The 18,384-nt window shown below is 48.4% G+C and overlaps 1 protein-coding gene across 1 annotated transcript in view; it reads right to left on the reverse strand.

Moving 5' to 3' along the window:
• Window positions 1-449: 449 nt before the first annotated feature.
• The window catches only part of GATA3 (GATA binding protein 3), a gene marked incomplete at its 5' end in the record, with an annotated part of 19,960 nt that continues 2,025 nt past the window's right edge, over window positions 450-18,384 (reverse strand). Inside the window, 4 exons of the mRNA XM_082310229.1 lie at window positions 450-1,797; window positions 8,032-8,157; window positions 13,645-13,790; window positions 16,671-17,207. Coding sequence (XP_082166355.1) covers window positions 1,513-1,797; window positions 8,032-8,157; window positions 13,645-13,790; window positions 16,671-17,207 — 1,094 coding nt within the window. The 3' untranslated portion in view covers window positions 450-1,512. The remainder of the gene's footprint in view (window positions 1,798-8,031; window positions 8,158-13,644; window positions 13,791-16,670; window positions 17,208-18,384) is intronic.

The following is an 18,384-nucleotide window of genomic DNA, read 5'->3' on the forward strand; positions in this document are numbered from 1 at the left end:
CAGCATGGGTTTGCCACCATGGTGGCCATAGTTGACTGAGACCAAAAGGGACCCATCCCACATGGGAGCCCAACAGCAAGCAGGGGCAGCGGCTGGACTGCGGTTCGAGGGACAGGGAGCATACACCGGACAGTAGAGTTACACTAACTGCAGTCCATTTATTTTTGAGGGTTTTTTTCCCTTTGTTCTGTGTTGTTTTTTTTTTAATCAAGCCACCGCAAACACTGCATTGGCTGTTAGCATGAGCATAGAGACACACATTCCCATACCTGTGGTAACCATGTAATAAATACCATAAAAGCAAATTAAAGAAAAAAAAAATAATAAAGAAACATATTCCCTTTCCCACCCCCAAGCACAAAACACTTTTAAGTCAACAGAATTTAATCTAGTTTATTCTCAAAAAAAAAGAGGAAAAAATATGAAAACAAAACAAAAAAAAAGCAGGTCTTATCACTAGCAGTAAATAAATTTGTACAACCATTCAGTCTGTATAATAGGATGAAATAAATCTACATCTTTCTTATTTTGGTGCGTTGAATTATACATACAAACAACAATTACAGGAACTTGTTCACAATGCGTATAGACCTGGAGAATGGCTATCTGAAAACCCCTTGTTGGCAATGTCCGCATGTTAACACTGATTGCCTGACACCATTGGTACTTCCTATGTAAAAGGCCCGTGGCCTGAAATGAATGATCTCCCTACAGGTTTTATTTATTTAGTTATTTAGTTAGTTAGTTAGTTAGTTAATGCATCATCAAAACCGTTCTAGCCAGCCCCCTCCCCCTCCCCGGAAACAAAAAAGAAACCAAAAAAACCAACCAAAAAAACTGAAATAAAAATAAAATAAAAGGAGAAGACATGACTGGCAGTTGGTCCATTTGTTCGTAAGACCGCGTTTCCTCTTGGTCTGCATTGTTTGTTTTTCTGTCTTTTAAATTGTCCTCCCGTCCTCTTTTTTTTTTTTCTTTTCCTTTAAAAAAAAAATCTTTCGGAGTCCTTCATGCCTTTTTCTTTACAGCTCTCCAGATGAAATAAAGTCTTCCTCAAATGTACAGTATTTCTTACAATATAAGTTATATGCAATGTTCAGCATTTTTTATTTTATTTTATTATTTTTTTCACAGCACTAGAGATCCTGTCCAATAGGGAATGCAAGTTCTGAATGGCTTATTCACAAATGGTATCCAGATTCAGTGGGTAAGAATACATAGACGCCATAGTGAGTTCCTTTAAAAAGTGGCAAACATCACTTTTTAAAACATTTTTTTTTACTTTTTTCTCTTTTTTTTCTTTTTTTTTTCCTTTTTGTGCTTTTTGTAGTTTTTTTCTGGGTTTTTGTTTTTTCTCTCTTACGCCTTCAAATAACATTTTTTTTTTTATTCTTTTTTCCCCCTCCCATTTGATTCGGGATGTCAGACCCATAACCACACGCCTGCAAAAATGCAAGTATATAAAGTAAATCTCATTTTGAGACCGTAAGCATTCAGCAGGGGAGTCTCTTGCTAACCCATGGCAGTGACCATACTGGAAGGATGGTGAGGTCCGAAGGAGAGGCTGGATGGAGGATGCATCGGTGTTGGTGTAGTCAGCATGTGGCTGGAGTGACTGAAAGGTGAAATGTGGCTGATGGAGGACATGTGTCTGGAGAGGGCGGCGGGGTTAAAGGAGCTGCTCTTGGGAAAGTCTTCAAGGTTGTCATGGACTTTTTTGCACTTTTTGGATTTGCTAGACATTTTTCGGTTTCTGGTCTGAATTCCTTCTTTCTTCATAGTCAGGGGTCTGTTAATCTAAACAAAAATCAATTATTTTTTTTGTGCTTCTATCCCTTCTCCCCGAATCACCATGGGATTTGTGTACCCCATGCCCAGGCAGTGGCAGGGATGTGCCCAGGACCAGCTGAACAGCCAGCAGCCCCCCTCCTCCCCTTGTACGCCCCGTGTGCCACAGCTACACAACCTCTCCCCCCCATCCTCAAATTCAGATCCCACCAGGAAATCCCAAGTTCGGTTGAAATTTCTGAAGACTGGATGACAGAAAATTACTGGCAGAGCCTCACAGGAGCAAAACATACCCAAATAACTCGCAGGGGCTGAAAAATTTCAGCTATCTGCACGTTAGGGAATTGCACCATGTTTAGGAACGAAACCAATCATTATCACCTTGAAATATTGCCCGCAGACACCATCTCACCCTGAGGCTTCCTGACTGATCTAAAACTATTAGCAGCAAGAGCTGCTGGGATTTCAGTGTTACGAGGGGTCTCAAACTTTCGCAGTGACATTAGGGAGCTAGGCAAACTCTTCACAAAAGTGGCAGGTATTTGTCTTATTTTTCTTCTTTTGAAAGATTTTTCTCTGACCATCCTTTCAAGTTTACTTTAGCAGATCTGATTTTATTTCTAAAGCCTTCCAGGTTTTTTTTGGGGGTGCTGAAACAGGTATCTGCGCTGCCCAGCAGAACATTTTCTATTTGCATGCAGACATATCTATAGGAAACCTAAGCATTATATTCTTCTGTATGGATATAAGCAACTGCAATGACCAACGATACACTCGTCCGGGTTGGGAAATGGTAGGAAAAGGTCTGTCGGACCTCCTGTAAGAAACTCCTACTGCTGCATAGAGAGCCAGCATCACAACATGCATTAGCACAGGTGCTGTGAAAGCCCCAAAGACCACACTTGGAAAGGGATTTATTCGTCCAATATGCATAAACATCCTTAAAAATCTGGACTTGGGAGTCTACACGGGGAGTTATATAGGTCTTGCACTGGCTCCTCTGCAGAATTTCACCCATTGCAGAAGGCAGAAGAGCCCAGAAAATCCCCCAGGGCTGAACACCGCTTTTCATAATAAATGTGAGCACATGACAGTGCTGATGGATATTCTGCATAAGGGTGAAAAGGGGGAAAAAATGGATCCACAATCCACTGGGAACTACTGTCTCAACCCTGGTGAAGGACAATGAAAAGAGTTTCCTGCAAGGGCCCTGAGCAGATCTTCATCCATGAGATCTTAAATCAGTGCAAAGGACAAAGCACTCCCCTCTTCCAGATCACAGCAAAGATTCACTTCTTGCTCATCAGCCACTGCCTGGTGCCTTTCCCTGCAACATTCACGGATTTCTCTCCCTGGGGAGGCAGGGATACAATAGCTCCCTGTTACATGCAGGGATGGAGGCACGGGGAGAGGAAGGACCACACTCATCTGCTCCAGTTTAGGTATCCCAAAGTTCATCATCGCAGCCTGAATTAGTGACCCCCTGCACTCCGTACCAGTGGTGATGGGAAACTTCACCTCATCCTAAAAATGGGAGAATAAAAGGCTGATTCCTCTGCCTCTGGATAAAGGGAGCCAGAGGGAGCAGCCCTGCTTGCTAAAGGTAGGAGGGAGAAAGCTGCCCGCGCACAGCCCACCAGCAGCCCTGGGGCAGCAACAAGCAAAAACCTCGAATGTCATGGGCTCTAAATACATCAGCCATCTCCCTGGCTTCCTGTCCTCACCGAGGGAACAGGGACACACACACAAGGAAGGCCCTTTGCTCCAGCTGGATGGCTGGGATGGGAAACCTTTTGCGTGACCTGTTTTAAGTCAGCCAACAGGGATGTGTTGCCCAGGTTCAAAGCCAGGAGGAAGCCCCAGGTGAGCCCCACCAGGCAGCGATGCTAGAGGAGACGTGGAAGTCTCGATCCCTCATGAATCCAGCTCAAATTTGGGGAGGCACACACAAGTTCCAGGCTCCCCAGCTCCTAATGAGGATTTGCATTGTGACACAAAGGGTCAGGGGCAGCCAGAATTGATTTCCAGGTGAAGCAGCAAAGGTGCAAGCTCAAGAGCTGTCAGTGGCAAAGTGACATCAGCCTGGTGCTGGAACTGGGGCTGTGCTGGCTCTTACAGCAAGCACGGGGTCCTGACCCTGTGTAGGTTGGTGTCATGTCCTGCAGGACAACGACCACTTCCCCAAAGCAACATCTCTCATGTTTCACTCAGTCGCTAAGAACAGATTGGCCCAGGGCATGATTTGATGTGAAACTTAAGGATGGGAATACCAGGTTTGCTCAGGATGGTGACAAAGCCACAGCCAGCCGTGCAACTGGGGGCAGAGATGCCATCCAAGCTGTTAACTGGACACATCATCCTGGTGTACCTAGCTTCACCCTCCTAGCAGGTACCTGACCCAAGTGCCAAACAGATAAGGACTTGGATAAATGTCAGGAAGAGTGAGACCAGCATGGTCACAAGAGCAAACTGGAAAATTTTTCCAGTGATTTCAAAGGCCAGTCACAGCAGAGTTGAAGTGATCCCCGAAATATTAAAGCCATGGACCCATCTCTGTTTCTGGGGTAGAGAAACAAAAGATCCATAGGGAAGACCTTCTCCATGAAAATTCACTGTGATAAATATGACAAACACATGCTAAATTAAAATTAAACCAACCCAACGCATGTATATGAAATTCATTATTTTCAGATGGAGCCAATTAATTATGGGCAGGAATTATGCTCTTTGTTTTAACATATGCAAAATACCAACTGCTCTGCTCTTGGGATGCTTAGCCCTGCTTTAGGGGATTGTGAAATAGAGGCCTTTTCTGAGGACTTTTACCAAAAACAGTGGCAACTCACTCATTTCTATGGGCACAGGCCAGTCTGCTGTGCAGCTCCAGCAAGGTACACTCCCACCCATCCCTGAAGTGAATGAAGGCTCATCCTGCTTCTAAGAAGGACTAAAATAACAAGGACAAGAACCTCACATTCAACAGATCAAATCCAGGGGATAGTCTTAAACATTATAGGTCTGATCTTGCTCTGACTGAAGACAATGGGATTTTGCCATTGACCTCAATAAGGTCCTGTCACTGAAGCGGATTTATCCTTCAGACATAGTCATTACAATGTTGGGTTAATCTTCCAGGCTGGCTGTATCTTAGAAAGCACTCTGGGATGCCACAGGATGAAAGGCACCGTATCAATGTGAAATATTAGTCATTGTTAATACTGGTGTTAATGGAGCCGGCTCTTGTTGAAGTCAGTGGGAGAAATGCCAGCAGCTTCACTAAATGCACCCCAAGACTATTATGATTATTGCTTATATCCTACTGACAAATGGGTTTGCTTAAGCTGTGGGAATCAACAGTAAAACAAACTGGTATAGCCCCATGAAAAAAATAGCGCCATGAAAAAAATAGCCTTTTCACTGCAGCCATTCCTGGTGTGGACTTAAAAACTGGGTAAGTTTCATCTTCAGATCAATCCATTAAAATACTCTAATGACCTGAAGGACCAAGAAAAAAATCATTAAACCCAAAGAAAAGACAAAATTGGGGGGGATAAAAAAGCAGCCAGGAATTCCCTGCAGTCTAGCCTGAAACAGGGTGAAGGCATCTTCTGAGCAGCCAAAGCCCTTCTACTGGTATCGACACAATATCTGTGCAGACACACTCAGTTGCTCGGGAGCGACATGTCATGATGAGCCTCTCTATTTCTGACACCTCTCCTGATGGAGAACCAATGCGGATAAGATACACAAAGGGAGCTGGACCACCGCCTACGCAAACAGGTCTTGCACTTCAACAGACCAGACCAATTTGCACCAGCCAAGGAACCTTGTCCACGTGCAACCACCAAACTTCCTCCCTGCCTTGAGCTGATTAAAGGATGATGCTGGTGCCATTCACCAGGCAGTTAGCACAGCTCCCTAGGTCCTGCCTCCCAGAAGCCAAAAAGAAAAGGCATCTCCGTGAAACTACCACTGCCTTACCACTGGTCACAAAAAACTCACTCGTATTTGACTTCTGAAGCACAACCTGGCCTTCACAGTCACAGCCTCTAAAGCCAATTGAGCTGCAGAATAATGCTCCGGTGCCCTGCCATCATGGACCTTTAAAGCTAAGGGTGGTATGTTCAAGGGCTATCGGCTGTGATGTTGCCTGTTTCTCACTGCAGTCATAACTAAGCATCGTCTTAAAAAAGTAAAAGGAAAAAAAAGGATCTACCCACTCATAGCCAGATTTTAGTATCCTTGCCCAGTTATATTGCTGCACACAGTATCTCAGTCCTCTAGGGGTTTCATTTAAGCAGGTCCCATTAACGGAGTTGCTCATAAGGCAAGATATTACTTGACTTCAGTAAGTAGCTGTGCTGAGCTTTTAAGCAGCTGTTGGTGGTTTTAATGAATACGAAAATGGTTCCAATGTGCTCAAGGCCTGCCCCATGTCACAAATTTCACAGCTGGATCAGAGTTTCCCTAAACAGTGAATCTAGGGGTTAATTGAGGCCAACTAGGTTCACAACGTTAGTGTGAAAAAGAAAAGGATGTGCTCTTGCAGGCACATTTCTGGAGAACCTCAGCACTCAGACACCCTTCTAGACACCTTAGGGGGAATTCCTCCAGTCAGATGTCTACAATGCAGGTAGACACATCTGAACTCATCATCCTGCCACCTTTGTCATCATGGGGAGAAACTACACCATCTTCAAGAGTACAACTCGTCTCGTCCAAACACAGACATCTCCACCAGGTCCAATGAATGGCACCTGAGAAGACCCTATTTTCTTCAAAGGGCTTTGCTGGGTACAGGGGGAGCAGCTCAGGTACAGGTCTCCCTATAGGTCTCCCAGGCTACATGATTTAAGTCCTACCACCGGTAGCTACAAGGCCAAAATTAAAACATAGCACAAGCATAGACTCCTCCAGTGAAGCTGACTGACCTTGTTGCCTTCTTGCTATGGAAATAGCAAACAGAGAATATTTTCTTGTGCTATTCTGAGAGCTTTCATTCTAGGTCCAACCCCTTTGTTTGCAGTGATCACACTGAGAGTTTGATGACAAGCTTTGCTTGCTACATAGGACTCAAAACGTGCTGAGACGCCTGCCCACTAAAGGGTAAACACATTTTCCTTTTTTTCCAAGAGAGATGCCTCTCACAGAACAGGTGAAAAATTACCCTGGTTGAGTTTTTTTCTACTTAATCCAAACTTGTTTACTCATCCCAAGAAACCAAAGAGCTTGAAATAACAAATGGAAGGGACTGAGACACCAAAAGGGTTGGGTGCCCCATGAAACCCGATCTGTCTTTGATGTGTTTGCGTGGGTGGACATGAGGGCAAAACGTAGCCCGAGATTTCTAAGTCAAACATAAAGCAAACGACCACTAGGAAAAAAAAAAAAAGTGATATCAAAGCAGAGAAATTGAAAGTCTTTTCCTTCTTCTGACATAATAATTATTCTAATGCCACATGTGGAATGAGAGTAACAGGAGTAGCCTTAAGACTCCTTTATTAGCAGTATTATTCAGTAGAAAACTTTTCAGATCCCTTTAGCTTTTTCCCTGAGGCACATATCCCTGGTTCCTGCAAGCTAGCTTTGCATGGAGATATTAGATTAAATCTGCCAGCCATTTCATTTCATTTTTCCTTCCCTTCCATGACAGATGCTTTAAAATTCACATCACAGGTCGAGCAGACTCTGCAACCCGCTAACTAAATCAAGTCTTTTTTGGTTTAGGAATCGCTTGCGTCAACTGGGGCAAACACAAGACCTAAATAAATCATCTTTGGGGACGGGTGGAGGGACGGGACAAAGGCAGCCACAAGCCCAAGAAAGATCTAAATAGTTCCTGGCACATTTTGCTTTTTTCCCAGAGTTTGTATTTGCTGGAGGAACCAAGCCACACATAGAAGGGGTATCACCTTGCAGGATGGCTTGTTGTCTTTTCCAACACCCTGAGCCCAATCAGCAGCGGATAACGTCTCTCTCTGTGTTGATCCACTCCTCCTTTCTTGGCTCAGGCATGGGAAAGCTCTAACATTACCTGTGGACAGCCCTGTCTTATACCTCCCCAAGCCCGATCAGCTACATTTGAGGGCATGCAAACTCATCACTTCAGCCCCCAAGGCCCCCAAAGGGATAAAGGAGGTCTCAGCAACCACCCAAGACTGGAAATCCTTAAGTCGAGGAAGAGTTTGGACCATCGAGCACCGAAACTGAGGCCCTGCTATTGAGCGTTACAGTCACACTTACATTGTGCAGCTTGTAGTAGAGCCCGCAGGCGTTACAGACGGGATCGCCGTTGGCATTTCTCCTCCACAGGGTGGTAGTGGTGGTCTGACAGTTCGCGCAGGACGTGCCCGCCCTCCTGGCTGCAGACTGCAGGAAGGAAGGGGAGAGACAGGGGAAGAGAAGAAGAGGGAGAGAAAAGCACCCGTGTTAAAAAAAAAAAGATGCAATCAGCAAAATTGCTGAGAAAGAAAACATCAACCCTGCAAGACTGACGCACATCAGCAGAGGCCTCCAGAAACTGGCTTGTGAGAACAAATAATAATTCTGAAAAAAATCCCCAAGGTACTTTAATCCCAAATTATATATGAACTGAATCAGGTGCCAAAGGGCATCCTAAAAGTGAGTGCTAAACCTCTGATAGAACTCATCAAAATTAGCAGTGCTGGCACAGCCCATTCCAGAGGGGAAAATATTATTTAAATGCCAACATGTCTTTCCATCTTAATTCTCTCAGACCCCCCAGGGGTCTAATTCTGCAGTCAGGGCCTGAACCAACAATTGCCGGAGTCAACGGCGTGAGTCACGCCGGCTCCAGCGAGCGCCGTGAGACCCACGCTGAGCTCGGTGGGCAGCTGCTCGCCGGGTCCAACCGCAAGCACGGCCCGGTCCTGTAAATTCAGCTCAGCTTCAAAGGATACGGGCTCCAGATCGGAAATAACACTGTGGCAAAGAGCGAGAATCCCAAGTTTTTAATTACACCCTTTTGCAGCCTAAACCTTCATGTTTATTTAAGGATTGGTAATGAGCCTGAAAGACGAATTTACCGTTTCATAAAGGGGGAGGGAGAAGGAAAAAAGTCTACATGTCAAGGTGTATAAAAGAAGCTTTTTTGTTGGCTGTGATAATGATTTAGCAAAGCCAAATTTAGCAAAGTCACTCCTCTTTCACGTGCATGAATTTGAGCTTATCATTTAAAAACTGTAACTTTAGCAAACAAATTGTCCTTCTGGCACTGAAGGAGGAAAAGGAGTTTGCAGACTCCTATGTGAATGCGTATGCATGTTTGCCTGTGTGCAAGTGCCTACAGCTCCTAAAAAAAGACCTTTAGATCCCCGTCCTATCTCTTCTTCATCAATATGACACAGTCCCAGAGCTCTGATTTCATCCCGATGCGTTGCTTTCAATGGGACTGCTCATGTGCTTAAAGTTAAAACATGTGCTTAAGCGATTTGCCAGATCATAGCAATGCTTGGCACCTTGCAGAACTGAGCCTTTAATGCTCTCTTTTGTGCTCTTACTGTTTCAAATTTACCCCTCACCCCACACAGCCGCACACTGTAGCACATCCAACATTTAAAAAAAAAAAAAATACCGCATCTTTGGATACTGTACAACAAACCCAAAATGCAAACATGGACACTGGCACAGCGCTAGCGTTAATACCAACTCTTGTTAGGTCATGTTGCAATTTTAATCATAATTGAATGCGGCGTAGGTGGAGAGAGGACGGGTTGGTTTTGTTTTAGATAGAGTAGGATTTTTTTTTTTAATTAGACAAAAAGGACCGTCTAAAATATAAATAATACGATGCCCATGAGCATTAGGAAGCATCACAGAGACCCTGGTCTGACAGCAAGGGGCTCTCACCAGCTGCCCGTGGGGACAGTTCCATTTTGCCTAACCATAAACCACGCTGAAACAAGCCGATCTCAAGCCTGATGAGGCCTCTAGCTGACTTCTCCTTGCTGATGACAAGCGAGAGCTGGGAACAGCACACAAGTCTGGTTGCAAAAATTGCAGTGCCGGCAGGAGAAGCTGAAGCATCCCACCACGAACGGCAGAGCCCCTAACAGTTGTGCGCATACACGCCTCAGTCCTGTCCTCCTCCGGACTATGCCGTGGCCTCAAATTTTGTTCCCATCAGAATCAACAGGTTAATACACATGCTTCAAACACAGCACGGACACAACAGTTTGCAGAGCTGGGCTCTCGCTGAGACCCGGGGGCCGAGTCTGCAGGTCTCTGCCCCCCCGGCTCCCGTCGGCCGGCACGGGTGGCTCAGGGGCTGGATTGAATCTCTCGGTGGCAGCTTTGCCCGTATCAGACCCAAAAATCAAGCCTAAGGAAATTTCTAAAAACCAGTGATATTTGACTCAGCCCACACAGGGGAAACATCCCCTTTGAAGATATTTGGGGTTTCTACATGGCGCTCGCTGTAATTTCTGACGGTAAGTGCATTTAAAAGACACGCTTGGTCACCACGTTGCTACCTTCAAACAAACTCTGACATTAAATAAAAGAATAAATCACAACATCCACTATCTTCTCTAAAACTTTTTCCATCTGCCACGTTTCCCCTGCAAAAATTCAGCGTCATTAGCTGAATATTTTAAACTCTGTGCTCTTTTGGTCCCAGGCTGTACCTTTCATGCTGTACGAACTTACACTGGAGACACCGGCAGCAGGCAGGAAACAATGAATAATAACGCTATTGTAAAAGCTCCCAGCAATGGCATCCACTGACGCTAGTCACCCACCTGAGCCTGACCATGTAAGTAACGGGATGACTAATAGGGTGCCCCATATCATCTGCAGGACCAGACCCCATGGCCCAGTTGCATGTGAGCGAGGGCACAACTTCAGAAACGCTGGTAGTGATGAGAAAGTGGAATAGAGGACAGTGCAGGAGGAACCAAGCACTGATAAAGATGCTTAATTCACAGGCATTTTCGGTGTCTGAATTTACATGAGGTACCTAGAAAGCTGCAAGCATCAGCTTCATAAAAAAAAAGACTGCACGTACATGGGCCTTCTGAGAAATTGGCTATAATCCTTTCAAAACCAGCACGGCTGGACATGGAAGCGGAAAGCCCTGCATCCACCTGGACAGGGAAAGGAAGAAAATCCAAAGGAAGGTTTTATCTCAGCAACGTCACTGACAGGGCTGCCACTGGCTTCGACAGGGACAGGACCGGTCTCCAAGAGGGCTGTAGACCTTTTAAGCAGAGCGGTGGCATGGCACCACCTGCCCATTCCTGATGCCCCTGCCAATATCTCCAAATCTTCTACCTTCTCCCCAACGCGGACCTCTTTGAGCCCCCTAAAGAAAGCCCTTACAAAGATGCTCATTGAATTTAATAAGGCTTGGGCTGGGTTCTCAGCATCTAAGGATTTATTTGCCTTCTCTTTCCAACCCATCGGAGTCCTTTCATTAGTTTCGGCGCACCTGGGATCAGAGCCTACAAAACCAGCCCAAGGTCACAAAGGAAACTTGTGGCAGAGGGAGAGGAGCACAGGCTGGATCCCCACCCTGAGCCTCCATACGCATGTCACCTTCCCCAGCCCGCTCGCCTGCACAAGTCAGGAAAGATGAAGTCACGCCATGGGCACACGCACGTCTACATCCACGCACACAAAATGCAAACGCGAGCCCAGCTTTGGTGCCTTCTGATTTTTTTTTTTTTTTTGAGGTTAGCAAGGGAAATAAATCTAGAGGCAAACTGCGTTAGAAATGTTTCTCCCTTTTTTTCCCAGGCAGTGCTGGAGAAAAAAAAAAAATATATAGAAAAATCAAAAGTTCCCATTTAGCAGAGGTCGTATTCAAAGAATGGGAACTTTTTTGTAACTTAAACTTTAGCTAAAATGCCCAAGATCGGAGCGATTATGCAAGACAAGGTCTCTCTCTATTTTTTTCTTTCTTTCTCTTCCCCCCCCCCCCCAAGAATGACCTTTTACAACGTATTTATTTATATAGTTCATTTTACATGTGCCGGGCTGAGGGTGACTCGGGACATTCTTTCGTGGTTCCATCAGACACTTTTTGAAAGCTCTCCCCCCCTTTCCAGCCGCTTTCCTATTCTGCCTCCCCTCCATTTGTTTGGATACGCTCAAGCTCCTGTGTGTTTGGGCCGGGGAAACGGAGCTGTTGTTTAGGAGTTATCTCCAGGGCTCAGATATCCGGCAGCTTTTTCCTAGGAAGTTAACTTTACACATAAAGAGAGAACGAGGGGAAAAAGAAAAAAAAAAAAAAAAAAAAAGAAAACGAGGTGTGTGTGTTTAAGACAGAAGGGCCGGGGGCAGGAGGAGAAGAGAACAAGAGAGCTGCCCAAAAAAATTAAAAATCCCAGCCTGCACTTCCCTCCCTAGAAAGCTTTTCCTTTTTTCTAACAAGGCTATGAAAGACGAGGGAGACCAACATTTTCCTAGACGGGAAATGCCCAGGGGAAGACACAGAGAGGTTTCGCCCGCGGGAAGTTTGGGGGTAGAGGAGCAAACCCGCATCTTCCCCAAAACCCCCACAGCCAGACAGAGCCAACGCCGCTGCCTCTCACAGCGTAACCCCTCCTGGGGTCGTATCCTGCAAACGCTTCCCAGTGCCGGTGGAAATAACGCCGGTCCAATTTTGTGGGCGTCTCATAAGTGAGGAAGCTGTATCCGTGTCTAAGAGTTGCCGGACCGAGGCCGTGAGCACCTCCACAGGGAACACGAGGCCAAGGAACCACCCCCTGCCTGCCCATAGGATCCGGCCGTGCCGGGCACAAGCCCCACGCCACCGGCCGGATCCATCCATCAGCTCAGAAACTCCACGGAGAGGCGAGAGCCACTTTTCCTCTGCATTTTGAGCAGCCCCCAGGAGCCTGTCCACGTCTTTAATCCTAACAAAACCAAACGTGCCTCAATTTGAAACATTCAATAACTTCCCAAGCAGGGAACATATTTTTTCCCCCCGCTTGATATATTTTTTCCCCTTGTGGTTTGCCTGATTATTTGCCAAATATGCTTCAACGCATTTATTAGCTGTGCCCACAGCTTCCAGACCTTTTTGTGGCTTACAGGGAAATTCATAAATAGATCGCTGGGGATGCTTTAACGTATTGCCTGTACATAGTACAGTCGTGAGGCTTGCAACTATTATTTCAAATATTTGCCCACACTTTTCGTCTTCCTCCAGCTTCTGTGGCCCCGGGTGCACGCTCGGCTTTGCACACTCACAGGGCTTTGCCATCCCCTACCTTGTGTCCTTGCTCACACCGAGGGGAATGACACAATTTGAGAGCCACATGGCTCAGGCACAAATGACCACACCAGGTTCAAGAGGCACCAGGACCATCAGCCAAGCTCTTTGCGAGACCAAGGTCTGGCTGATGCCCCAGCGGCACCCGGTACCCAGCTTGGGTCCCCGCCTCCATGACACCACCAGTCAAGGGGGATGGAGACACACTTGGGAAGGGGAGGACAGCAGTGTGGAGAGACCAGGAGAAATCCTGTTCTCCTGATAATCTCTTTGGTCGCTAAGAAAGGATTACTCTGCCCTTAGCCCCTGGAAAGAGCCACCGTCCTTGTGCCACCACCCAGAAGCGCTGTGCAGAGGCATCTGCCCCATTGCGACCTGAGAGAAAGCACAGTTCTGGTTTACAAGAAGCCCTGGATCTTGATTTTTTTTAACCTGTTTGGCAGTTTGCAAGAGGACCAGACAACTGAGGCCCACAGCAGCTAGGAGCATCTCTCCGAGCATCCCTCTGACACAGTGGAACCAGATTTCGGAGCTGGCTGAGCTTCCCTGTCCATCCTGAGCTGCAGACAAGAAGCAAAAGTTGCAGAAGAAAAGAAAGAATAAAAAAGAAGGAGACTTACCAGCCTTCTCTTGGGTTTGATCAGGGGCCGGTTCTGCCCGTTCATTTTGTGATAGAGTCCACAGGCGTTACACAAATAGTGCCCAGTGCCGTCTCTTCTCCACAGAGGGGTTGAGGTAGCCCCACAATTTACACACTCCCTGCCTTCTGGAAACAAGAGAGCACATAGTTCACTTAGGGAAAGCGGAGGTACAAGGGGCTGGGGAAAGCCCCCCCAAAAATAAAACCAACCCCCCGAGAGACCCAGCCATGCCAGGCCCTGCCAGTCCTCTCCAAGCTCAGGGTGTCCAAGCAAGGGTCCGAGGCTGTGTCTGAGCGACAGCCCTGGCACAGGCTGGGGAGAGTCTGGCAGGGCCTGATCCTGTCCCCCTTCCCCAGGACCACCCCACAGGCAGCATCAGGCCTGTGTCCCAGCAGCAGGGAAAAGGGATGGTGACAATGACAACCCAAACCCCATGGTGGCTCGAGGGGCTCCCTGGAGAAGCTCTCATCCCTCTCGCAGGTCCCTCCTTTGGTGGGGGGCTGGCAATTCCCCCTCCCCTCTGGACTAAGGGCTCCTACAGCCCTCCAGAGCCTATGTTGTCATATGGACCAGGCAAACCATGGCAGGCTTTGCAGGAGCCTTCAACCCCTCCGAGATGGATGGATACCAAATTTAAGTCCATGCCCCCCTTTCTGATGTCTATGGGGACCCTGGGGTCACTCCTCAAGCACTGCCCCAGCTCCAAGGGGGGTGCATGAGCCTGGGGGGGGTGTGGGGGGGGTGTCTTCCTTTGGCTTCAGGTCAAATCACATCAAGGACCCCCAAAACAATCACAGATCAACAACCAAAACACCTCCCCGGCCCCAGCCAACACACAACCACTCTGCCAATATCCTCTATTGATTAATTTGCAATTAAGCTTCCACCACCCAACTTGCGGAAATCCCTGTGGCTTCCCCACCGCATCTGCAGCCTGATGGTCCATCTCTGATATTTGGGATCCCCAGCAGCCCCGAGCCTGCCTGAGCCCTGATTAAGGTCTTTCCCTCTTTCTTCTCCTCCGTTTTGGCACCTCTCTATCCTCTCCCCGGCTACTGGAGGGGGTGTCTCCCCCAGCCCACCGGCTCCCAGTTTGGAGGAGGCAACTGGGGGGGTCCAGGCATGCCTCTCAGCTATTTTCAGAGGGTTGAGTGTTTTTTTTTGTTGAGTGTTTGGTTTGTTGGGTTTTTTTTCTTGCACCTAATGACACTTCCAGCCCATCTGAGAGCAGCAGAAGACCTCAGCCGGCCAGAGCAGAGCTAACTCAGCAGAGAGCCAGCTCCCCACTGCCCCAGCCCGTGCTGCATTCGAGCAAGAGGCATCCGCGCCCTAACCACAAACGGCAACCGTTTTTCCAGAGCCTTTGCACTAAACCCCTCTCCTCTCACCCCCTCAACAAAAAAGAAAAGAAAAGAAAAAAAAAAGACATTTGCAGCCGTTTCTCCCTCTTTCATCCTGCAAAAACACCCCCTCCCTCCTTTTCCTCCAGCACTAACCCCCTTTGTCTGCGAGCTTCCCAGCTTGCTAAAATCAACTTTAAAAAAAAAAAAAATAGAAAGAAAAAAAATAGGTGTTGCTCGTGGGGTTGGTTTATCACGAACCGCAGATGTCTCTCTAGAAGGTAAGGTAACAGAAAGTGGCAAAAGGAAAACAAGAGGCGGGGGGGTGGGGGTGGGCAAAGACGGTTTGAAAATACCGCGCAGCCGGTGCCCCGGCGGGAGCTGCGGCTCGGCGGGCACCGGGGCGGCCGGGGGAGAGACTAAACCGGTCCCTACCCCGACACAGCGCCCGGTCCGGACCGGGGCCAGGCGGGGAGCCGCTCCCGTTAATACCCAGGTCGTTTTGTTCCCCTCCGGTTAAACGGGGCAGCCGCTCCGGGGCTGTTTGAGTCTCTGTCCCTCTCTTTTGTTTCACTCCATCTCTCTCTCTCTCCTGCTTTCATGTACAAAACATACAGGTCTGGGTTTTTTTGTCACTCAAACCGCATCCGGACTCTATTAAAGTTCCTGGCGCTGGATAAACAATGCAACTGTCGCGTGCAGCAGTCTGAAAATAATTGGATTAGCTCAAACATATCAGCTAAATAGAGACAGTCCCTGCTCAGACAGACAGAGTAAATGTCACCCTGGAAAAACCCTGAAAACTGATCTCATTCATGCCAGGCAACCCTGCAGCAGCCTCCTCGGAAAAAAAAATGGAGAGAGGAAAAAAAAAAAAAAGAGTTTTGACTAATCGCCCTTTCCTCTGCACACACACACACACACAAACACACCCCCCTCGGCTCTCACACAACCCCCCGGTGCACACAAACCTCCGAGCCCGGAGCGTTCAGCCGCGCATCCCCCGCCCCAGCTGCGCGGGTGCTGGGACCCCCCGCTGCTCCCCGAGCGGTGCGGCCGGGGGGGGGGGGATGCTTTTGGGGGCGATCAAAGACCCTGCCACGGAGCTGGATGGGGTTGGGGGTGGTCAAAGAGCCTGGCACGGAGCTGGATGGGGCTGGGGGCTGCGTGGGCGAGCTCCCCCTCGGGAAAACCCTCCCCGCGTCGCCGCATGGGAAGAGGCCCTGGGAAGAGCGAGGCGGAGGGCAGGCGGGGGAAGTTGGCCGGGATTTAGCACCATTATTAAAATACAGAGAGATAGACTAATGCTGCGGTTCCCTGGGTTTCGTTTCCTCCTTAGGCGCCGCAGCTGAGCACACCGTAGGCGCTTGGGGCGGCGGAGGGGGCCGGATCGCTGGGGGGGGGGGGGGGGAGGCAGGTTTGGGGTCCTGGGCCGGCCCGGTTGTACCCCCAGCCCGGCTTGGGCAAGGAGGAATTTAGTTATAAACCCAGCAGGGCAACCTGTGGGGAAGGTAAAGTCCCCTCTCCCCGTGTGTTTTCATCCCACGGATGGCTGTGCGCATCCCTCTGCGTGCGGGTCGGGGGGCAGCCCCATCCCTTTGCCCCCCGTTTCCCCCCATAGCTTCCTCTCCCGAACAACGGGGATGAAGAAGCCAAAAGCCCTACCTGTGCTTGACCGTGCTTTCGGTCGCGATTTACACCCGAACCCGGTAGGCGATCCTCCTAAGAGGCTACTGGGGGGAAAAAGTCCAGAGCCATATTCTGGGACATACGGTGGGTAGGTAGTGATGGGGTGATGAGCGGAGGAGGTGGCTCCTCCTAAAGAGGCCATGCTGCTCCGAGAGTGAGAGGACTCCAGCTTCATGGTATCGGCCAGGGAGACCTGGTATTTGATGCATTCCTTCTCGTCCTGCCGGGTGGAGCCGGTGGAGCCGGGAGTGGAGATGGACGGATCCGGGGATACATCTTTAGGAGGGGTCGGTGGGAAGGTGAAAAGGTGCGGGCTGGAGTGACCGGCGGATAAAGTGGAAGAGGAGGCGGGTGGGTAGACGGAAAGGGGTCCCGGTGAGCTGTGATGGATGGAGGTCTTGGAGAAAGGGCTGAGGTTCCAGGGGGAAGCGCTGTGGTGGCTGCTCAGCGCCTTGCTCCCGTCCAGCCAGGGCAGCGAGCCGTGCAGCAGCGGGGGCCGGCACACCTGGCTCCCTGCTCGGAGAAAACACAGCGAAACTCCCGTTACACTCCCTTGGCCACCCTGGCGAAGCCCCCCGGGGGGGTGCCGGGCTGTACCCCCCTCCTCCCTCCTTCCCAAAGGGCTCAGCATCAGGGGGGAGCAAGCCAAATTACAAAAGCAAACCCCTACTCCCCTTTAAAAATTCAAATTTAAACGCTGCAATAGCCTGAGGTGGCGGCCCCGATCCTGCTCAGGACCGGGTGTCCGGGTCGGGCCCCCCCGAGCAGGGATGCCCGCCCTGGGACACGGAATGTGGCGAGCCCCCCTTCACTTTCTCCCTTTTCCAGACAATCCCACGAGGACTTTGAAGCGAAGATCCTGCGTGAAATTGCCAAGCCCCGACTGCAGAAATCATTTTTTTTCTTAGCTGGAAAATAATTTCCCGAAGGCAGCCGTGGGCTATAAACCCTGGGAATATTCTGGCCAAACGAAGAAGACCAGAAGATGCCCACAGACCTGTTAATAACCTTTCCAACAGAGCTGCTAAACTTTGCAAACCGCCTAGTTTTTGTCTTTTTTTCTTCCACGAGGCTGCACACAAATGTTAGACAGCTTTTTCGTGGCGATAGGGCACACGCAGCGAGTACCAACTCTCTCAAAAGAAACTCTCCATCCCCTTCTTATGACAAAAGACGCTTCACTTGTATTTTTAAAATACAGACCTGGACTTTGCAAAAAAAACCCAAACACTAGATTTACGCAGTCAAACCTTGTTTTCTTTGGTTATATATGCTCTTTAGGGATGGTACCTAATATTTTAAATTAAACTCTGCCCTTGCTAAAATACATGTGTGTAATACATATATATGTATCCAAAGAATCAAATCTACCCAAACCCACAGCAACTTGAAGACATCACTATAAGCTGAAAAACACAATTATACAACTGGAGGAGAGCAAGTTTATGCCTGCTAATAAAGCCCTAGAAAGGCATTGACATCTAGAGAGCCTTAACCTCTGTAGGTATCGTGATATGTGTATAGAGACTGCTAAATATACAGAAGGGAGATGCAAACACAGATCTGTAGAGCCCCAGATAGGTATAGAGCTGGTGCAGCGTGGACACGTATGTTTGCATGGGAGCTTGTGCATGCCTAGAAAATCTCCAAGCTGGTTTTCATCGTACCAGACATTTGTGAACAATACTGA

This window comes from Platalea leucorodia (assembly GCF_965183815.1).
Source record: "Platalea leucorodia genome assembly, chromosome: 4".
NCBI classification, from domain to species: Eukaryota; Metazoa; Chordata; class Aves; order Pelecaniformes; family Threskiornithidae; genus Platalea; species Platalea leucorodia.